This window comes from Ursus americanus, chromosome 3, assembly GCF_024610735.1.
Source record: "Ursus americanus isolate L20-20 chromosome 3, mUrsAme1.1.p, whole genome shotgun sequence".
Classification (NCBI taxonomy): Eukaryota; Metazoa; Chordata; class Mammalia; order Carnivora; family Ursidae; genus Ursus; species Ursus americanus.
The window spans coordinates 7,801,883-7,825,304 of NC_142129.1; the positions used below are offsets into that span (position 1 = coordinate 7,801,883).

Here is a 23,422-nt window from a genome sequence, read left to right on the forward strand (position 1 = left end):
ACAACGAAACAACCTGTGAGAACCCAGGCCCTTGGGGTTCAAGGAATGTGCCCAAGGGTTCAGTGCTAATGAGAGGCAAGGCCTGGATTCAAATAAAATGAGCTGCTGTGGACCAACGCTTGTGTCCCCCCCAAATCCATGTTGAAATCCTAACCCCCGAAGTGATGACACTAGGAGGTGGGGGCTTTGGGAGGTGATTAGGTCATGAGCATGGAGCCTCCGTGAATGACATCAGTGCCCTTGTAAGAAGGGACAGGAGGGAGCTTGCTTCGTCTCCCTCCGCTATGTGAGGACACACGGAGAAGACAGCCACCTACCAACCGGGGAGAGGGGCCCGGCCAGATGCCTGATCTGCTGGGGCCCAGACTTCCCAGCCTTCGGAACCACGAGAAAGAAACATCTGCGGCTTATGCCTCCCAGTCTGTGGAATTCCGTTAGAGCAGCCCGACCTGAGACACTGGCTCTGCCTGATGCCCAAGCCTGCGATCTTCGTCCTCCATTGTTATCAGACCTGCTTCCAGAAACACCAGACTGCGAGGCCTGTGAGAACTGCAGATCTCGCCTCCGTGCGAATTTTATTGACCATATTAGCATCGTCACCCCGCTGTCTCACTTCTTTGACGACATGTCTTTTGTTTCTTTCTCCTTTTGCTCTTTAGTAATTCAACAAATGGTGCTTGAGCACTTGTTCCTTGTTAGGAGATGGAGGAATGACAAGGCACTACCTTGGTCCGCGTGGAGCTCCCGGACTGGTGTAGATGAGAGTCAGTCTCTGGGGGACGTCAGTGCCCCAGGGACCAGGGGCGGCATCCTACCTTCCTCTCCTGTGCATGAAGCCATGATGCCATCTCCAGCTCGGGATCAGCGACCTCCTTACAGGTGTTTCCATGTTCTTTACGTAACTCGTTGCCACGTGCACAGTTCACGTGCACAGCAACATTTTCCTCTGGGGTACAGAAAACTCTGCGTGTAACACTCCTACACCTGAGGTCATGTTATGCGTTTCACTTGGCACAGATTTATAGCCCAGTAAATTCTTAGTTATAGAGGATGTTGCCTTAATGATGTTATTTGTTCATGACCTTGAAGGTCCATGCTACATTGTATGTCATAATTTTGCTCAAGTGTGAACTGAATCACACGGCCCAAAATACTGATGAACCAGACAGTGTTACGTACAGTGATGGGACTTAGCAATCCCTCAACATTCCTGTCAAAACTTGACGTTGTGACTCTCATAAAGCAATGAGGTTGTGACACTGTTTCAGGTGTGTTCATGGGGGATATTACTCTAGGAACATCATAGTATAGCGTCTATGGGAATATCACACTATCATAGTGTAAAGTTTGTTCTGATGGAATGATTACGGCTCCGAAAGGAGCACTTACGTTTTTCAATTATTCTTGACTGAAGTGTAGGAATGCCTGTGGCGAGACGTGGGCACTTGCCAGTGTCTCAGGATGTATGATGCCTCACGAATGCCAAGGCTCTCCTCCACTAAACGGCCGTTTCTTGTTGGGGATGAATGGCATCCCTTGACTTCCAGCTGCCCGCCTTCTGGACAACTTCTTTTGATCTGCTTAAGGGCATGGACTCTCTTCAAGAGAGACCCACCTTCAAAACTCCACTTCACCACATCCCAGTTAAGTAACTTGGTGGCTGGCTCTCTCGGCTTGTTTCCTCGTCTGGAAGATGAGGATAATCTCATAGGTCTGGCTTCACTGGATAGTTGTGACACGTAGTTGTCACATTTACACGTGGGAAATGTGTAGCACCATGCCAAAGACGTAGTAGGCGGGCGTGGATTTCAGCCCTCCTTCCTCTTCCACCTGTCGACTGAGCTAATGCCCCCCTCCCGTCTTCTCCCCAGGATGTGGCCTTTTCCTCTGGGGCCTCGTGTGCAGCTCTGCTCATCTGTGGCCTTGCCTGGAGCGTTCCTGGTTCTAAGTCCAGGAATACGTATCCCTCAACTGCTCAACCTCTGCTCCCAAACTCTTCTTACGTCTTTTTTTCATTCCTCACTCAACCGGCACAGAGACGATGCGCGGTAGTCAGGAGCACAGAGCAAGGTGTCTGCCTGCCTCGGTTCAACTTTTAGCTCCACCAATTATGAAATAGGTGGTCTCGGCAAGGTATTGAATTTCTCTCAGTTTTCTCATCTGTAAAATGGAGACAGTCTTGTATGCTCTTGCCTAATCTTGATGATCTCATAGAATTGCCATGAAGGTTAAATAAGTTCGTATATCTAAGGTAGGACAGAGCCCGGCTTCCAGTAAATCCTACCTAAGTGTACGTTTTTGTTATTTTTAATATAGGTTCAGTCTCCTATTCTCCTAATTATCTGCTCCCCCTGCCCCCATCTTTTAAAATGAGCACTTTTTACAATTAATGACATTCTGATCACCACTACCTGCTAGACACGGACTCACCTCCTCCTTGGCCCCCACACTACCCACCATCTTGCTGTTTCCATTCTTGGCTCACAATATAAGTTCTCATAATTAAAAAAATATATTCTTTCATTGGCTCTTCATTAATCACTTAAAAATACGTAACCAACGACACGGGTATTTTAATCTAGATGGTGCTGATTTATAGTAAGAAAAGGGCACGAGTGACTCTCAGATTCACAATCACGCATGGGGGTGGGTGTTCCGCCGCACCCCGCTCTGTTCCAATCCTTGTTGGCCTTCTAATTTGCAAATAATATCAGCCAGCTTTCTCAGAGTGAGAGGAAGACAGAACCACGCTGATGTGCTTAGACAAAGTTAAATACTGCTAGTAGGTGGGGGTCTCAAATAAACGAATGAGCAAGTTTCACATAAAGAAGCAGGGAGCAGACACTTAGCTCTACTTCTGTTTGAGTTTCCATCACACACAAATGACGCTGGTCCCATTGCCTTCACTGACACAGAAGCCACAGCCACCAATCCCAATGTGTTTCAAAGGCAAATTGGTGGCTTTAGGATATATCACACGAGCCATTTACCCCAAAGATGATCTGATAACACATCTCTTCTGCATCAATGAGAAAACCAACACATCTTTTCTTGTACTGAGGTCTCGGTGACCGAACCCAACGGCAGAAATTGCCCCAGTAACTTAAGAATCCAAATTCACATCACCTAACAGAATTCTTGTACCAAACATATTCTTACCATACTTTTATACATGAAGCATAGAATTCTTACCTATAACTTTTCCTAGAAAGAGCGACTTGGGAGAATTGAACAGGGTGTCAGACGAGCTCGGCAGATGGTAACTCACAGAAGGATAATGATCAAGCTGCAGGAAGAAAACAAGAGACACTTTTAGAAGAATGTTGCTAACTTGCACTGGACTCCAATCTTCCCAGCAGGATGAGTCCCTCTTTGAACCCTGTGTCCGGAGAGCTTCCTTCATCGGGGCGGACTCTGCAATACCAGCCTGAGCAAAGGGAAGCCCGTCTATTCCTTCTCTGGGCTTATTTGAAAACATTTTAAGCCTGGTAAGTGAAGTCTCTTTGTGAATGGTTCCGCAGCTTATGCACATTTCCTGTGGATAATCTGTGCACATTTTCTGCTGGATTAAGATCCTTGCTTGTCTTAATAGAATAAAATCTGCCTGATCTGATCTCCAGCATTGGCCCCGAGATACAAAATGCTGCATTTATAACAATGAATTTTCTTTAAGATACGCTTACTGTCCTGTTTTATTCGCCTTTCTATACCATCAGCTTTCAGACCAATATTGATCTTCGGTATGTATATTCAAATGTGAACATGAATATATATGTAAACATATATTAAAATGCTCAAATTCAAGTTGGGTAAATATACATGGTGGTTTTGTTTTTGTTTTTTTCTTGCTTGTCAAGTGAGGAGGATGCCCCCATAGGGCAGGGACATTTCAGTCTGGAGGGGACAAAGGCACATTCGCTGTAGCTGGGCTGGTTCCCTCCGAGTGGGGGTGAGTTGGCAGTAAGGGAGGGAGAGATGAAGCAGGTGGAAAGAGCTTACAGATACTGGCTGTGGGGGCAATGCACATTTCTGATTACATTTCTCACGTACAAAGTACAAACGCTGGTGTCCCAGAATCAGGGCCTCTCTTGTCCCCTGTGTCCCGACATGGCTTTTCCTGCCTTAGCTGTCTTTTTACAACTGATACAGTCTAGGGGTGTTTCCCCCACTGGGAGCTCCTAAAGTGTAAGTACCTCTTTGCATCCACCTGTGAAGAATCGCTTTTGTAGCCTTTCACTTTTCTGAGGTGAGTTTCCTACCTGCTCAGGTAAGCGGCAGGTGAGGTGCGGGTCAGCGGAAACACTGCGTCACCTCCCGGCACCGGCAAGCGAGCAGCGGCTTGCCGAAGGCAGCGGCACACACTCCAGAAACCGGACCCACTCCCGGGTCCTTGCTGGTAACCGCCAAGATGGGCAACGCAGGAAGCTAGGCTGCTGGAAACAGTGCGGGGAGGGAGCTAATTTCACTGGCCACATGGAGAACGAGCCTCTTTGAGGAAGGATCATTAATCATTAATGACTATCTCCACCTGCCTCCTGACGCTGCTTACTAGAAACCCAGAAGTTACTGAAAGCCAGGGTTCGGAGTCAAAGACTCACCACGCCTCAGGAATTTGGGGCGTGCTGACCTGCAGGACCAGTACTGTTGAGTTAGGGCGCCTGGGTACCGGTACAGCACTGTAACAGAGGTCCAGCAAACACTGCGAAAGCAAACACTGGCATGCAAAAGCATGCTCAACTGTAATTGTGAGAAGTTTTCTATAATTTTAAGTACATCATTAACAAAACCCTTATTCTGGCTAGAGAAGCTTAGATATTTTAAATCCCAAAGTTGCTACTCTGGCTGCTAAATATTCGCTAGCTGCTTTGGTGCCATCTGGTGGTGTATATGGGTAACTGCTGTTGTCCCTCCACTTCTGTGGTCAAAAAGTTTTTGTGGTCAAAAAAGGTAACCATAGAATGCCAACATAATAGGTTACCCTGCATGCTTCACAGCGATGATTTCCCCCTAAATATTTCTTTTTTTTTTTTTTAAAAGATTTTATTTATTTATTCGACAGGGTAGAGACAGCCAGCGAGAGAGGGAACACAAGCAGGGGGAGTGGGAGAGGAAGAAGCAGGCTCATAGCGGAGGAGCCTGATGTGGGGCTCGATCCCATAACGCCAGGATCACGCCCTGAGCCGAAGGCAGACGCTTAACCGCTGTGCCACCCAGGCGCCCCCTCCCCTAAATATTTCTTAAACCTTTATCTGTCTTGCTAAAGAACTTAAAAATGGGTACAAACAATATATTGTCATTATAGAGAAAATAATGGTATAGATTTGCTGAAAATAACCCACAGCTGGTGATAGTTATTATTTTTTAAAAGATTTTATTTATTTATTTGATAGAGAGAGAGAGAGAGGGAGAACATGCGGGAGAGTGAGAGGGAGAAGCAGACTCCCTGCTGAGCAGAGAGCCCAATGTGGGGCTCCATCCCAGGACCCCGAGATCCTGAACTGAGCCAAAGGCAGACACTTAACCTACTGAGCCCCCAGGTGCCCCGATAATTTTTTTATCAAGTCAACTTAATGTATATTCTTTTGATTTTTTTACAACAACTGGATGGAACCCAACTACATACGTTGTTTTGCACTTACTTTTCATTACTTAAAGATGTATTATGAAATTCTGTAATTTGATAAATTAAATAATTTGTCATGAATGACTGGTATTCCATTTTATGAATATACTGTACATAATCTTAAAAACTATCAAATTTCAATGTTTAGACTTTTAGATTTCTTGTGTCCTTTGGCCCAGCAGAGTGCCAAGCACACAGTAGGTCCTCAGTGCACACAGAGTGAAATCAGTCCTCGGATGTGGCCTGACCCACCCAGGGAGGTTACCTTCCTTTTCCTGAACTGTTTCTACGGATCCAGACCAGACAGACTTGGCTTTTTGGCAGCCATTTAATATTATTTGTACTGAGCTCACAGTAAAATAAAATTCCTACTTTGTCTCCATAGATTACTTTCAGCTTTTCCCATTCCTACATACATGCAGCTGAGAACCCGGACTAAAGGTTAAAATTTACACTTATTTACATTGTTTGTTTTCTTTTGTTTTGAGGCAAAAGTTTTTGAGGCTTGATTTGGTCATTTAGAATATCAGTGATCCTGCCTGGTTTTGATTGATCTGTAAATGTCACGAACACTCCAAAGTCTTAATTCATGCAGGAAGTGAGGTCTCCCCGAGCCACAGGCCCAGGGTGTGATCCCTCTTGACCGTGCAGCCCCCTGACAAACCCTCTAGACGTGAAATAAGAGCCCTGTGCACTTCCTCCGTGGCGGGGCCTTCTGTCTCCTGCCGCACGCGCATGCGCACGCGCATGCCACCGGCTACCATGCACCTGCTTCCCCACTTGCAACCCGGAGGCTGGCTTATTGCTTGGCCAGCAACCAGACCAGCTCCAGGCTGGCCAAACCAGAACTTCTCTGATGTCTGGAGGGCGGAACCACCACACCTTCCCCAACGACCCGTCTGAAACCCTCCACGTTTGTCCTTCCGGGGGCAACCTCCCTCAGCTCGGGGGGGTGGGGGGCGCTCTATGAACTTCTGTTGGAGTTTCCTTCTATCCTAGAGTGTCCCATTATCACAGTTCTTACATCAAACCCCCATGTTTAACCTACTATGTAGTTTCTATCTCTGATTGGACTCGGCTCTTCTAGGAAAGGAGGAAGCAGGCATTGAGCAACTACTGTATGCAAGGCTTGCTAGGCTTTTCACGTCTTACTTACTAGATATTGGATAGGTGTTCTCTGTTCTGGTAATATAAAAAGCATCCAAAGTCAGAAAGAGAGGTCAGTGGCAGAACCGCAATCTAACCCAGCTACAACTGGCTACAAAGACCAAATGGGAAGCCGCCAGCCCGTCTCCAGAGCTAGCCCAGCCATCGCAACCAGAGAGGCTCCACTGCATTTTAAATATTTACACTTGAAGGAGAAAATGCAGTAAATCAGATAAGTCAAGAAAAGCGCAACCTGAGAAGCCTAAGGACACGTCACACGGTATCATTTCCCTCCTCTTGCCAGGTGGCCGCCTCTTTCCAAATGAGCCCCGGTGCATTTGCCATGGTTAAGTGTAATAATTTCAAGGTAATTTCTTTGGGGTCCAAGTGAGCTATTTTGCTGTACATTTAGCTGGTGGTCATTTCACTGGCAGTTAAGAGGCAATAAGAGATTGTATAACGGAGGCCCATTAAAATTAAAGACTGTGACTCCCGGTGCCCCGGGACAGCCTTACGGGAGCACTAATTGGTTCAGCATTTACCGCGATACTGACTCAGGCTGGGGCGTGCAAGTCCTACGCGCCGAGTCAAGAGCTTTAGTGTTCATTATTTCACCATTTCAGTCCATTTCTACGTTGAAGCCACAGCTGGCCTTGGCTGAGCTTGAAAGGATTTCACCAGCCTTGCTGATGTTTTGGGGGCGACGTGGAGGAGGCAGGGAAGGCACAGAGAAGAAAGACCGAGCAGTGTGGATTCGGTCCCACCCCATCTGAGATGAAGTGACACAAAATACTGATTGCCCCGAGGGTGTGTTTCTGGGGCTCTGGACAAGGGCCCGGGATGTCGTGCCTCTTTTCCTAATCCTTCGCTTTGGGTAATACGTGGAATTAGCTCAGACATGCTGAATTCAGAGCAGACCATCTTGATGGATGTTTTTATTCCAAGCTGAAGGGAGGCCATGAGGAAAGGCCATTGCGAACAGACATCAGGGGTGAAGACAACAATCAGCTCGTCTCATCCCTGACCTGTCTCTCCCCCTCCCTCCACCTGAAATTCCCATGGATGTTACAGGAGAAAGAGTTTGAAGAGCAGGGACCATACCTTTCTCTCCCACCTTAACCTCATCCTAGCCTGGGGGTCCCCAGACGGGTCCCTGCAGGCTCAGGCCATTCACAGCCAAGAAAGGGAGAGAGCAGGACTCAAGCCCGGCACCAGGGGTTCATTCACTTAAATGTTTTCTGCCTCCTCCTGACTCCAAGTCACTCTGTTCTCGTGAATGGAGAGGACACAGTAAACGTACATGAGAGTGGGAGGAAAACGGCGGAGCTTTTGTGGGTCTGCCGCCAGCGACGGTGCTACAACCTGTCCTTTCCTGTCCCCTGGCTGGGGACAGATGGTGACTCCGTAAGGACAAGGGCCGAGCCCTACCCCACTCCTTCCCTGGGAGCCAGCACCCGACCTGTGGCGGCCGAGGCTTGAGAAACCCAGAGCAGTGGGCTGAACAGGCAGGGAGGCAACACAGCGGTTCTCAGAGCCCGGGGAGTAACCTCACCTTTGGACTTGGGGCTCTTTCCTGCGGCATTATCTAGTCAACCTCCTGGCCCTTTTGTGACCCACACGAAATGGGCCTGTATCATCTTAGGTGCTTAGCATTATTAAAGGAGTCATCTCTGGCAGAGCACACGGATATCTGTGTCTGCAAGCACGTGTGTGTGTTTAAGGCACAGAAACCCTTGATTTTAGTTCCACTGGAACTCGGTTCTTGGAGGAGAGCTCTATGGATGACCCAGTGACGGGAGCCCCCCCAGAACTTCATGGCCATCAGGTTTGGGTGAGGAGGCCTGACTGCATCCTTGAAGATGGCCGGCTGATCTGGGACTCTGAATCTTTACGCTTTGGGACACTCCCCACTGCTCCCAGAGCCCCTGGGAGTGGACGCTGGCCCACTACTCAGTGTAGCCCGGTCTGGGGACCACATGGTTAGAACGACAAGTGCCTCATTGTGGGGGCCAGCACGCCAGCCTCTTCCCAGCCCATACTGTCAGGCCACGGAACAGGCCTCCAATTCCGTGAGCAACCCGGGATGTGGAGGTGGCCCTCTGGGATGCTGACCCGGTCAGAGGTCACACTGGCTTCTAGCTTAGCTTGATTTTGGCCTTCACAGCACATAAAGCCCCACTTACAGAGATATTTAAAGAGAAGAAAGAGGCCAAGAAACATTTTCCTCCATAACAGAACCACACAATGCGTGAGAAGCAGGCAAGCTTGTATAATTGGTTAGTGATGAACGTCTGCAATGGAGGCGCTCGGTGTGTTACGCGGCCGGCCTTGGTGAACGGGAGTTAGCCGAGCAACTCAGTTACCTGCAGAGACACAAGCCAGGGAGGCTTTGCGTCCTCAGGACAAGATCAGAGAAGAAGGTGGCATCTTCCTAGAGCCAGGAGAGGGAAAAGCAGAGCGTTCTCTTCCTCCCTGCTGCCTCTCTGCTCTGACCCCATCCAACCTCTCTCAGTCCTTTGGACCCACTACGTTGTCTTGTCCACACTTCATTCAGGGCTTTGTAGCTGCTGTGTCCTCATGCCACAAACGCTTCTGTTCTCCCTTCACCAGATACAATGAATGACTTCTCAGTCTGGGAATTAGTAACTGACCACTCACTTTTTACCAGCCCTCCGCCTCAGCACCGGGCCCTGACGAGCGGGCTCAACCCCCATCTCCTTGGCGCCTTCTCTTGGGCCTGCACCTGGCTCTGGGATCCTTCTACTCCAAGCAAAGCAAAGGAGACTCTGCCTTCACAGCTAGGAACGATCCAGCCGGATCCACTGGCCCCAAGCCTTTCTAGAACGGAAAACACCTTGCAAACGGGAGCCGGGGATTCTCTCCAACCATGAGCCGGCTGGCCGTGGGGATGCAAAGAGGAGACTGTGTGGCTGGTCCTTATTCATTTTCTCTCGTTACTGCTCCACCATCCCCAACACCTGGTTTGCCAGGGCCTCGTTTCTCTTCTTTGGCGGGTGGGAAGGTGGGAGTCTTGCCCTCCTGTGAAAGTCTCTGTGGGGACCCTTCCAGATTTCCAGTGTGAGAGAGGAGGGGTGTTCTGCGGGAGGGAGAACAGGGCTGGGAGTCAGTCAGCTGCTGACGTTCAACACGTCACAAAGACTCCTTGGACTTCAGTTTTCCCATTTGCAGAAAAAGGAGGTCGGGTCAGGTAATACTTCAGGTTCCTTTGAACAGGTCTTGCTACTCTGGGCCTAACGAGGAGTGTTTTCCCAGAAACACAGGTCCCTGGGGCTTTGAGCAGACGCTTCTGCTAAGACTGGGCTCCCAGGCATCACTATGAGGTGTCCTTCAGCCCATTATTCATGGCAGCCAATCTTAGTGAGGGCACAGGGCGGGAGCTGGGGCTGGGTTTGCTCACGTTCCAGTCCTAGACCCCCACGTCCCAACCAGAGCTGTCTCTGCCATATGTATGTAAGGTTCTCGGCCAACGTGGCTCCTAATATTCAGCCTTGAGGAAATGCTTATATAAAGGTCAGGTTTGGTGAGGGATTCCTGAGCCGTGAGGCGCCCAGAGACAGCTAGTTCATCTCCTCCCCCCCCCCACGTTGGGGGGGCTCCCAGGGAGAGTTAGTGATTTTGCCCAAGTTCACAGACTAGACGAGGTAGTGCCAGCCTTGAACCAATATTAATAAACTCACAAGGAAGGTTCTTTTCCAGAAATGCTTAAGGCTTAAGAAATACAGGATTTAAGACACAGATCTTTCCTTGCTGTATGTATGAGGTTATTTCCGTCTCAGAGATGTCAGGAGGTTTCACTGATGGCTTGATGAGCAATTTTAAAATGAAAGGCATTATAAGTACTTACTGCTGTTTTCCTTACGTCATCGTTACTATGGTGATGTAATTAGTACAAAAGATCTGCCTCACGAGGTCCAGTGCAACTGGAATTTTGTGGTATTGATGCAATTAAAAGAATTAGTGAATCCATTAGGTGATTTGTTTTATATCAAAAATCCCTCAACATTGTAAAAAGGAAAAAAATTAGCTTTCAAATCTTGATCTGCTTCCCCTAGCCTAACACTCCACCTACTGGAAAAACACCGAATACTATTTTACAGCATAAATTGTTAAAAAAAAAAAAAAAAAAAAGGAAAACAGATTCTGTATCAACACATTTGTATCATTTTTATAAATCTCAATGAATGAGAGGAGTAATTCTCCTTTCATAGCTGATACGGTATTTCTTTAACAGCATTATTTTTCTTTTAAAGATTTATTTATTTATATTTGAGAGAGAGCACGATGTGGGGGTGGAGGTGGGGGGTAGGGGATGGGCAGGGGGAGAGGGAGAGGGAGAGGGAGAAGCAGACTCCCCGCTGAGCAGGGATCCCGACCTGGGGCTCGATCCCAGGACCCCCAAGATCATGACCTGAGCTGAAGTCAGATGCTCAACCAACTGAGACACCCAGGTGCCCCTAAACGGCATTAACTTTAAAGACTTTCATAGCAGGAATGACCCAAACCCTATACAGTTTTTTCGAAGAATCTGGTCAGAAAATCTCTGGGACATTCAGGTTTTGACATGCACATGAGAATTCAAAAAATAAAGGTAAGGCTTAAGAATCCATATCTGAACTAATCCCTAGTGATTACGCCTCCACATTCCTTCTTAGAGATCTAGTGTGAGCACAGCTGGTGGTTTTTATACACTTTTGTATTTAAAGTCACTTCAGTAACCATTCAATTGAATCACGACACATAGTGGGTGGCTTAGACAATAATTTACATCATTAGTATCAATGAAATCATTTTAGACATCATTATTTTCCTGACGAGCTCAAGGCAAAACACATTATGGGAGACTGTAAAATGGCTTTCCAGGAGTAAGGAAAAACGAATAATTGGGTGGTAAAAGGGAGACTCTTGAAAACAAAGAAATAGAGTAAAAAGCAAAATTAGAAACAGTCAGTTTTGAAAATAGGTATTAACATGATGCAGAGAGTATATAATGTAATGGCAGAAATTTTAATAATTAAGTGAAAAGAATAACGAAACAAGAATGAGAGCGATGATGAGAAAAGATGTAGACACAACAAATATGATCGAGGCCGTTTCTATTTTAGTCTTTATTAGCCCCATAATCTCAATCAGTCAAGCATGTGTTTTCAGGGGTTGTTTAAATTTGGTTCCTGGTGAATTCTGGGTGAGTCATGTGGGGGAGTGTTAATGAGGCCATCAATAAAAATGATGTATTAGGAAACATCTGTCTAGTGAATTGATGAATAGCGAAACTGGTGGTAGTCTGGTGTGGCTGATGTTATTGGTGTCACGTTGCTTATCTGCTCAGGTTGGGACTGGTTGGTGTGGAAGTGGGGGGCTTCTCTGATTGTCAAGTTCTCAACATGGCACCCTCATTACCACTGGTCCAGACATAGAACTATATTTGAAGATGAGCACCTCATGGAAGGATACAATTGATCGGATCTTTAGATGTGAGCACTTGGGCTGCAGCAGCTGGAGGCATCAGCCAGTGTGGACTCCTAAGAAGGTTACACCTGTCTTGCAGTGCACCTGTCCCATAGGCATCCAGGGCATAGGCGAATAATGATCATAGGGTGACCTGACATGGAGGGGGCTTCCCTGTGGGAAGTTACCGCCTGACCGTACTTCCTTCTAGGACTCCAAGTACCTACTGTTATGCAAGGACTGCCATGGGATTTTATTGTTCAGCCACTGTGTGAACTGGGCTGGGAGCGAAGCTGAAGATGTGTGTAAAGAGATGTGCCCAGCTGGGCTCAAGGGGCTTCTGCTGCTGTTTTGGAAGATGATAAAACAATTAGGGAATATTAGCATGAAATAATATATGAAATATGAGTATAAAGTATTGCCCCCAATTCTAAAATGTATGATTCAGAGGGACTGCCATCATGGTTAAATACAGAACTTTGCCGAGTGGAGGCATTTTGCAGGAGGAACACATGCATCTCTAAGGGTACTGAGGTAACCAGCCTCGTTGGTTCTTAGAGTGCGTTCTGGAAAGAAATGATAAATGACAATGGAAAGTAGTAAAGGGATGCTAGATTATCCAGGGCTTTGAATCCCAGGGGGTAAAGTCTCAATTTGAGCCAAGCATGGCTGGGGTTATTTATCTTTATTCTGATGTTACATCTCCCCTGACTTATTGTTGTTATTTGTATCCACAATTTCTTTATTAGGAGGGAAAATTCAAGGTTTTATGTCTGCTGAGCACCTGACCGATCTTGGCCTAGAAGTTTGGACCCTGTCTTGGAAAGAGTCTACTTCTTCTTCTTTTTAAAATGATTTTATTTATTTATTTAAGAGAGAGAGGGAGAGCAAGCATATGAGAAGGGGGAGGAGCAGAGGGAGAGGAGAGAGAGAGGGAGAGACAATCTCCAGCAGACTGCACTGAGTACAGAGCCTGATGCAGGGCTCGATCCCATGAGCTGGAGATCATGACCTGAGCCAAAATCAAGAGTTGGATGCTTAACTGACTGAGCCACCCAGGTGCCCCAAGAGTCTACTTCTTGTTGCACATAATGGTGGTGAGACTGGAGATGGGTGAGGAAGAAGTTAGAGAGCAGAGGGAAGGAATCAGAGAGAAAAGAGCCCAGCACCGTGTGGGGTGAGAGCTGTGAGAAAGCTCTACAGAGGGACGATGGGTGGAGGGCCCGCTGAGGACGCCGTTATCTAATGTGTGTCACTCAGCAGCCTGTTGCTCAAGACATCATTTAATACACCGTGTCCTCCCCCCAATGACCCGGTAAGGGCTGCTGTTCAGTGACTGCTTTGAGCAGCTGTATGTGTCTACACACCGGAGAAGGTGCGAGCTGCATTTTGGTGGGTGTGTTGTGGCTCAGAGACAGCAGCCACAGAAGAAAGAGCCTAGAGACAGACAGGACCCCTGGAAATCCTGGAGGGACATTGGATTTCCATGAGGGAGGGAAGGTTGGTGGGAATCGTGTATCAAGGCAACTCAGTTGAAGGCCAGAGGTTGAGTTTGACCTGGTGGCCAACGAATGTATCAATCGCGCCTACATACTAAAACCAGAAAAACCCTCTGGACGTGGAAGCCCAGGATGAAATTCTCTATCTGTGGTACTCTTGTGTGGTCACATCGTTGTGCCGGGTGAGTGATGTGTCCTGTGGACAAGGAAGCTTTGCCTTTGGGACTGTCCCATATCTCACCCTCTGTGTCCCTCACTTGGTATGGTCCTGATTTGCATCCTTTATAATAAAACTGTAATTGTAAGTATAGTGCCTTCCTGAGTTCCATGAGTCATTCTACTAAACTGTTGAGCCCGAGAAATTGGTGAATTTGTAGCCAGCTGGTCAGACATGAGGGTGGCCTAGGACCCTTGAACTTGCAGCTGTTGGCTGAGGCAAAGGCAGTCTTTTGGGGGATTATGTTCTTGAGGTGAATTTTGGCCTGACTCTGGGAAGTTGGTTCTAGAACTCTTTGCAGAGGGTAAGCTAACAATAGGATGAGAATAAAAAAAAATATATGAATGGTTTAGAAGCTGTGGTAACAATAAATAAGATGGGATTTAATAGACTTCCTTAAAAAAAAAAGAGGGATATTCAATAGAATATTCACAGGGCTGAATTTAGATTCAGAACAAGCATGGGATGCCTAGCAGGGTCCTGGCAGAGAAAAGATATCAAACACTGCTGAACTGATGAGTGTTCATGGAGGGTTTGGCAAGAAGTAGGCAGGGCCAAAGGGAGCTCAGCAGCGCTGAGGGGTGAGAGTAGTCAGGATACGGATGTTTTGAAGGTAGAGCCACTTTGACCTTCTGACAGACTGTACATGACCGTATGTGGGAGTGAGAGAGTGATATTCCCAGGACTTAAGCCCGAGCAGCTGGAAGGATGGAGTAGCTATTAGGAGACACTGGAAAGGCTATAGACGACGTGGGTTTGTGGGGGAGGAGCAGGTAAGGGGGTGAAATTTGGAAATACTGAGTCTGAATGTTTATTAGACAACGAGCAGTAAGCGTGGTGTGTGAGTCTGGAGTTCTGGGAGAGGTTTGGGTTGAGATAATAATTTGGGATAAAATCACCAAAGGAGTGAATAAAAACAGGAAGGAGAAAGGGACTAAAGGCTGAGCCCAGAAGTGCACCAACCGAGGGAGGGTAGGAAGGAGGGGAAGAAGCAAAGGAGACTGAGTGGAAGGGCCAGCGAGGCAGGAAGAAACAAGAACAAGGTAATGTCCTGAAACTCCAGGGATCACTCATGTTGAATATTGCCCTAAAGTGGAGTAATACAGGAACTGAAAATTTAGCAGTGAGAAGGTCACCAATGATCTTGATGAGAGTAATTTTGGGAAGTGGGCAAAGCATGACCGAGAATTGGTGTAAGAGAAAATGAAGAGGAAGATAATCACAGTATGTGCATCTGGCCACGGAATTGTACACCAAACCTGTAAAAAACTCTTAAAACTCAGTAATCAGAAGGCAAGTATTTCAATAAAGAAGGGAGCAAAAGATTTGAACAGACACTTCATAAAAGATTTGCCAGTGGTCAATAAGCACATGAGAAGTTGCAAAACATCACTAGTCAGAAGGGAAATGAAAATTACAACCAAGACGAGATAGCACCCGTTTGCCCACTTCAGTGGCTGTAATGAGAAAGACCGACACTATCAGGTGCTGGTGGGTATGTGGAGCAACCGGAACTCTCTGGCTTTGCTGGGGGTAACAGAAAAACAAGTTAGACATATACTAACTAGAGAGCCCATCAATTCTACCCCCAGATACTTACCCAGGAGAAATGAAAATAAGATATGTCGTGTGTGTGTGTTTGTGTGTGCGTATGCAAATGTTCATAACAGGTTTGTTCTACATAATATTCCCAAAATGGAAATGATCTACCATTTTTCATCAAAAAGTGAATGAATAAACACATGGTGGTATATGCATAAATGTAATACTTCCCAGCAATGAAAATACAAGAAGAAGAATGGATCTCAGAACCATTATGCAGAGTGAATGGAGCCAGATGTAAAAGATTATATACTCTATGATTCCATTCATATAAAATTATGGAACAGGTGAAAATGAACATGCGGTTTTAGATTTATTTGAGAGAGAAAGAGTGTGTGTGTGCACGCCAGTGGGGGGAGGGGCAGAGGGAGAGAATCTCAAGCAGACTCCCCGCTGAGCACAGAGCCCAGTGGAAGGCTCGATCTCATGACCCATGTGATCATGACCTGAGCTGAAACCAAGAGGCAGACGCTCAACCAACTAGCCACCCAGGTGCCCCTGAACATGTGGTTTTATACACATGGAAGTAGAAATCTGATGAGTGGTTGCTTGGGGAGGTTGCTGGAGGGGATTCGCAAGAAAGGGGTTGAGGGAACCTTCAGGGGTGTTGGAAATGTCCTCTATTTGGACTGTGGTCTTGGTTACCTGGGCGTGCACACTTGTCAAAACTCCTCGATCGGTATATTGCAAGTGTGCACATTGCATTGCATGGAATTAACACTTCAGTAAAGATGACTGGGAAAAAAGAAATAAGAGAAAGAGTGCAAGAGAATGGGAGAAGGACCTGAAAGAGCATAGACAACTATTTCCAGGAGTTTTATTGTCAAGGAAAACAAAGAAATGGGGAGAGTGGGGTCAGGAGAGGACTTTGTTTTTAGGGAGAGAAATACCCACGTTTGTTTGCTGATGGGAATGAGCCTGCAGAGAAGGAAGACAGAAGAGCCCTAGCAATGCCCGTGAGCAGGCAGGGTGGCTTTAGTGGAAACACGGAGGTACTGGCTTTCAACAGAACTCTCAGGCCAACTTAATTTTCCTCTGTGTCCTTATCCGAACATTCTACAATAAATATACTTAAACTTATAATTAGAAAAACATAATAAATGGTTTTTCAATCAAGAAGAATAGAATGCTTCCCGTATCTGGTAAGGTCAGGCAGGGATGGGTGGTGATTCCAGGTTGGGTCACAGGTTCGACTCAATATCCCATAAGGACCATTTTGATTCTAAAATCATCCTAAGCAAACATTACCACTTAAGTTTGCAATTTACATTATAGTATCTGAGGAAGAACTTGAAGAGGATTGTGGCAATGATCATTGTTCTCGGGTCTAGGGAAGGAGGTATGGAAGGATACGATCACTCTCAGATACGGGGAACCTGAGATACCAGGTGCTTTGGGTCTAATCCAAGTCCATGGCATCCGTCACAACTTTTCATTTTAACACACTTTACCAGGCACAAGATACCATGCTCCGTGCTGTTAGGAAGAGAATTTCCTGACTCCCTGCAAGGCTAAGATTCCCTTTCAATCGAGCTAATTCTATGTTATTTTTAAAGAAATTAAATGGTGTTTTCTGTCATTGTCATTCTCTTGACCTACGGAGCTAATGGTTTTCCTAAGTAAGTGGCATTCATCGAGCAATGATTCTTTACAGGTGATGTTTTAAAATACTGAGAGAAACTTTAAATGCTGTATGTTTAATCAGACTAAAGTGAAGGGCTTTACGGTTCTAAACCTATGAAATGAAACAGCATTTTCTTCTTTATTGGCTGGTCTTTTAGGTTTATAGGTTTGCTCAAATTGTGACTATGGAACGATTCTCCAATGTAGGGTGTTTAAGTAAAGCAACCTCAGGTGGTTTTACTTTATTGATCTTTTTAATGCACTGGCTTCTGTATTTAAATGAGTTTGAGTTTGTTTCTTTAATGGTCTTTCAATAAAGCTTAAGTTGACCTGGTTCCTTTAGCAATCACGACACCGTAATGGCAGAAAAAGACTAATAATAAAAATGAACTCATTTTATGTGGTTGAAAAGGTTACATTTCTATTGATTTTAACTGTAATATAGTTAAAGTCCTTGATATTAAAATTTAAAAAACCTCCACAAACACATCCTTTTCAGTACAGAGGCTCTATCGATATTACTTTGCCAGTAGGTTTTGGCAGCAGTAACAATATTCAGGATGGAGTCTAAAAACTGGCATTACCAGAGGACTGATAACCACATCCTTCAAACTCTGTTCCAGGTGAAAGAGCAGAAAGGTGCCTCAAGAAAATCGTTATATATGGAGTGACTTCAGAACGTGGGGGAAATGCCAGGGGTCTCAGTCTGACGGCCAGTCTGCTGGCTTATACAAAGCAGTAAATCTCGGCTTTCTGGAAGCACTAACATCTTTTAATACTATGTTTGGTGCCTGTTCCAAGAAGTAGAAAATGAGGAGGGGTGGGAGAAGCTGGCAGAGGTGGTGAAGAAAGGGGCAGAGAAAAGACAAGGGGAAATTATGAGCGACACGTGAGAGGAGCCTTCACGCGTGCGTGCATGTGTGCATGCGTGTGTGTGTGTGCGTGTGTGAAAGCTGTCACAAAATGGACTGAGGTAAATCTCAGCTTCCTCCCCCTCCTCACTATCCCCATCATCAATGTGGCAGCTCACATTTCTTGAAGGTCAACTCTAGGTCAGATCCCACCTTTGGGAGTTTACATGTATTATTTCAGTGAATCTGCCAACAACCCTGTGGGCCCACAGTCTTGTGTGCCCCATTTTACAGTTGGGGAAACTGAGCTACTGGATTCCGTTACGATGCCTAAGAGGACGCAGTTCCTAAGAGGTACAGCCCAGAGGTCTGTGGGGCTGAAAGTCCAAGCTTCTCCATCATGCTGGCCTGGACCCCGTGCCATCGCAAAGCTAGGCTGCCATGATGCCCCCAGTAGGCCCACAGACCACTGGAAAAGAGTGGAGAGCAAGGTCACCCCAGCGTCGCCTCCCCCATCTGTCCTCCCCTCTTCCCATTTTTACTACATCTCCTTCGACGGGTCTTCTGATCTCTATAAGCCCAGCGTCCTTGGCATCCATCTCCTGGAGCGGGACAGGTTTTCAGAGCTGGCCCAGATGATGGGGGCTACGGGAACCCCTCAACTCTTCTCTTGCCGCCCCCACTCTGCATTTGTGGTGTTCGGCTACAGGGGTTAAACGCATAAGCTCAGGTGGAAGCCACGGGCCTGAAAGTCCAGATCCTGATGTCATTCTCATGGGGGACGTGGAGTCAGGCTGGGAGATGGGCTCGTTTCTATGGTCTGTTCTTCTAGTGTGACTTCTGCTGGTGGCCCTGGGGTGACAGTGTTAGGAGGGATGCTTAACAGAGTGGCAGCTTTTTACTGGATAGATGAAGAGAATACTTACTCTCTTCCACTTCTTTTTAAGGTTTATTTATTTTTGAGGGGGGAGAAGCAGAGGGAGAGCGAATCTCCAGCAGACGCCCTGCTGAGCACGGAGCCCAATGTGGGGCTCGATCCCACGACCCTGAGAACAGGAGCTGAGCCGAAATCAAGAGTTGACACTTAACCGACTGATCCACTAGGGCGCCCCTTTCCACTACCTGTTTGATGCCCTTCCTCCACTTCACTTTTGAACTAGCAGCCTGGACCCTCTCTTCTACCCACAAAATGTTTGCGTTGCTGTCCCCTCCAACATTTGGAACATACTTCCTCATGTCAGACGTGCTAGGGTGGGGCTGGCTCATTTTTTTCGTTCCCAGCCTGGTGGCTGAGGGGAGAAGGTGCATCAAATATGCCTCAGAAAGTAGAAAGAATCCACCAAGCGCATGGGGACCGCTCACAACCCTTATTCGTTATGAACTCGACTAATTCGTGTACTCACTCAGCAAACAGCTCCCGGGGTCCTCCAGCATCCAGAGCTGTGAGATGTGCACGTGTAAGCACAATCCTTGGCTTGTACTCTTAGAACATGACCAACTCCCGTTTGTGTAAGCAACACCACATCCCACTGTCATCCCGGTATTTCTTATTAGATACGAATGTCCCGTGCACAACCCATGCCTCTGGATGAGATGGGATGAGTTTGTACAAAGGGCCGCTAGGCGGCTGGCACACTCGTTTCCCTTTCCGCACGCTCAGCACTGGTTATGGCTAATGACCACTAGAGGGCATCTCAACACAGGCTCAGGACCCGCTCCGGGCCCCACCGGCCACCCAAATCCTCACGCTCAATCCCGGTGGCCTATTCCCTCTCCTGAGTGGAGAGAGGGGCAGCATGTAACCCTTCAGAACCTCAGACCGCATGGTGAGATGCATTTATTTTTCAGAGAGGAGACACATTTATGTAAGATACAAACCTGATTTCAGTTACCTGTGCTTGGGGATACAACCCGCTCTGCCTATTGTACTAAAAACCAACTTCGAGAATCACAATCCTTAAGAGAGATTTCAGCGCACTGCAGATGGATATAACAATATGATACCTCACAGATCGGACTTTAGTTTTCATGCCAGACAAAACAGAAATCCAGGTGCCTTATCTTCTTTCTTGAGAGATGATTTATGTACTTCATGTGTGTGGAGCGGGAGGGGGAAATGAACTCTGCAACCCTGGGTTTATAAGCGCTGCTGTATTCTGGAGAAGGACCGAGAGGACTGACATCTCAAACCCTACACCATATCACAAATTGCATTGCCGCTGCTTTCCCACTGAGCTGTAAGAAATGTAAAGTGAAGTAAACACATTTTTCTGGAGCGTAGGAATGGAGGTCTTGTCTAGCCCTGGAGTGCATAATTCATTTGCAGATGAAATTGCTTTCGAGAAGGAATGAAAAACTTGGAAGTGTTGACATATTCATTATGAGTCTTTTTCTGTTTCAGATCAGATGAGCTGGATGGGTTGAACTTATTTTTTCGTTAGGTTCCTCTGTATAACTTTTATGAATTGCAGAAGAGCAAATATTGAATGCCTGCAGTAAAAAATAAGTAAGATAATGTGGTCCTTGTGCCACCGCCCCCCCCCCCCGAAAACCTTTAAGGAACAGCTCAGATACTTTTGTGAGTCTTCTCTGATCTATTCCTCCCACCCCCGGGGATGATTAATTCCCCCCTTTTCTGTGCTTCCTCAGCACAAGCTTACACTTCAATTGGCCCTTGGTTCGTGTCTGTGATTGATGGCCTTTCCTCTGGCTCGTGGCTCATGGAGGCAGCGGCACGCTGCCTGCAAACACTAGGATTTGCTCCGTGGGTTGAACTGCAAGCCATAGAACAGGAGCCTTGATCCTGAAGGCCCCGTTGATAATGACTCGACAGTTGCTTTCTCACTTGTTTTGCTTTTAAGAAAGAGGAGGGAACTGGGAAGGAAGGAGGGGAAAGAGCATTTATTCGACGACAGATGATGCTTGATGTTGTCACGTGTATTTTCATTGAACGCACACACAAACCCCATTTAAACAGGCAGCCTTATTCCCATTTCACAAATAAGGAAACAGAGTTCGATAACTTGCCCGAGAACGTGGAGCTATTAAGTGGAGGAGCTTGTCGATAAGGGCTCCTTTTTATTTATGTTTTAGTAACAACCTCTGATTTTGGCAATCCCAGTCCATGGCGGGGGGAGGGGGGTTCCCCTTAGACCCACTCTCTTCCCAAAGGGGAAATCTCACATTATGTGCCATGGCCTCGTTACCAGCCCAAACTGCTACTACCCTCTGCTGTTATATCCCCTTCCTTTTTTTTTTTTTTCTTAACTTTTATTTATTTATTTGAGAGAGAGAGAGACAGAGCACAAGCAGGGGGAGCAGCAGGCAGAGGGAGAGCAGACTCCTCATAGAGCAAGGAGCCCGATGTGGGGCTCAATCCCAGGACCCTGGGGTCATGACCTGAGCTGAAGGCAGAGGCTTCACCGACGGAGCCCCCCAGGTGCCCCATCTAGATCCCCTTCCCATTACTTGCACGTCCTTAGAGTAACTTGTTAAGACACTTCTCTTCTGGACGGCCGGGCAGGTCCCTCCTATCTGCAGAAATGACAAGAACTGTGACTACAGCTCTTCTCTCCCCCCAGGACACAAGCCCCTTTGCTCCTTTACAAGTCACCGTGTCCCACCTGAGCCATCGTCGGCCACCTGAATATCTTTCATCTAGTAGTTGCACACCACGCATCTGTTCTCACATTTCTTTTGAATGAAGTTGGGCTAATTTTAGTTGCTCTTCATATTAGCGAGAAGCCTCGTGGAATGCTGTTGATGAACACCTGACTTGATCCACGTCGGGCTTGCAGAATGTTTGCTCTTTAGAACTTTCCTGTTATAGGGTGGACATGCCTAAGAAGTTGATGCCAACTAGAAGTCACTGTGTGAGGTTCTTGGCAATTCCTCTTCACGGCTTCAAATACATGAAGTGTGCGTTGTTGGTGGAACAGTCTAGAACCATATTGACACTTTGTCTTCTTTAGCAGGATCTTCAGCACACATCCCCACTGTTTACCAAGGCAACGTGTCCTGAAATCCGGTGCCCACACCTCTACGTACAGAGATGGTCTCCGTCTGAAGCCGCAGGAGGCTTGGAAGACAGCGGCAGGGGAAGGAATCATGGTCCTGAGACTGGTGCATCTTCTTTTTTGGAGACACTTCACCAAGTAGGCCCACTTTCTATTCAGAACTAAATAAGGAAAATTTGCTGAGATACCCTTTCAAGGGCTGAGGACCCATAGCCTGAAACCAAATTACGAAAAGCTAATGATGTCATGAGGTTTTTGATAGGTGTCTCAATTTTGAATTGGCTGCTCTGGACACTGGAAATATTGGAAAGAAAACAAAAATTAAAACGAACTGACTCACATACAGGCCAAATGAAAGGACAAGCTTCCAATGTATATATCCTTCTCTCTTCTCTTCCTGGGTATCTTCTGTGCAATTATTAAGCCACTGTAATGATAGAAGGAACTAATAAAATATTGACCTATGCCCTCCACAAAATTAAACATAAGTCAGCATTCCACTGGAGTGGAAAGTGAAGTAGTCATATACGTGCGGGCCTCCCAACAGAGAAGGAGTGAACGGTATCAGTGCTTCCGGGAGGGAAGGACCAAGGGACTTCCAGGCTCGTCATTGTTCCTGCCATCACCCCCTCTGTCAGGTGCGCTGCTGGTGTACATCCAAGGCTGTGAGTTCATCATGCTGAGTAGATAAACACTAAATTAGCCACAGGCAAGAAGTTACAGTCAATGTAATTTCAAGAACAGGGCCTTAGGCGAGCTAGGTCAACTTTCTTTATTTGTTCTGACATCCCTAAAAAGATTTAATGTTTCCAAACAGTGTTATTTTCTTTAATAAAGGCTTGAATCACCTCGGATATTAAAATTTTCAGGAGCGTTTACATCTAGATACTTTTGAGTATTGTTCTTTACTGTCAGAAAGTTCAAGGGTAATAAAGGCACACGTTTTTAAATAACTCAGCTAAGTTTTGGTGTCTAACTTCCGTCCAGGCTCCATGTTTCCACAGAAGAGAAGGACGCTACGATGGAAGGGCAGGAGGTTATGTTCATGCCGACCTGAAGGATGATCTGGAATTCTTCATGGGGGGCAAGCTCACCGGCCCTAAAGCTGGACTGCTAAGTTCTTTGCCGCACAGGGACGTTTCGATTTTATGGTCCCCACCGATGTCATTAGGTTATTTCTTTTAACAAATGCGTTTCCCCATTGCATTAAATTATTCTTTCCTAAGGAGACTATCACCTAGTTTGGTATTTCAACATTTTTAATATAATTTTTGAATATAGTTTTTCACGAATCACAAAGGTTTTGCATTTTGTTTCTTGTCGAGCAGAAAAGATTCATGGTTTGTTTTCAAGGCTTTATATCGTTAGTGTTATAAACC

At 46.5% G+C, this 23,422-nt stretch overlaps 1 protein-coding gene across 2 annotated transcripts in view; it reads right to left on the reverse strand.

The window, feature by feature from the left end:
• The window catches only part of CNTNAP2 (contactin associated protein 2), a 1,871,860-nt gene that overhangs the window by 118,673 nt on the left and 1,729,765 nt on the right, over positions 1–23,422 (reverse strand). For both annotated transcript variants that reach the window (XM_045792416.2, XM_087860735.1), the window contains one exon: positions 3,193–3,286. In XM_045792416.2, coding sequence (XP_045648372.2) covers positions 3,193–3,286 — 94 coding nt within the window. The remainder of the gene's footprint in view (positions 1–3,192; positions 3,287–23,422) is intronic.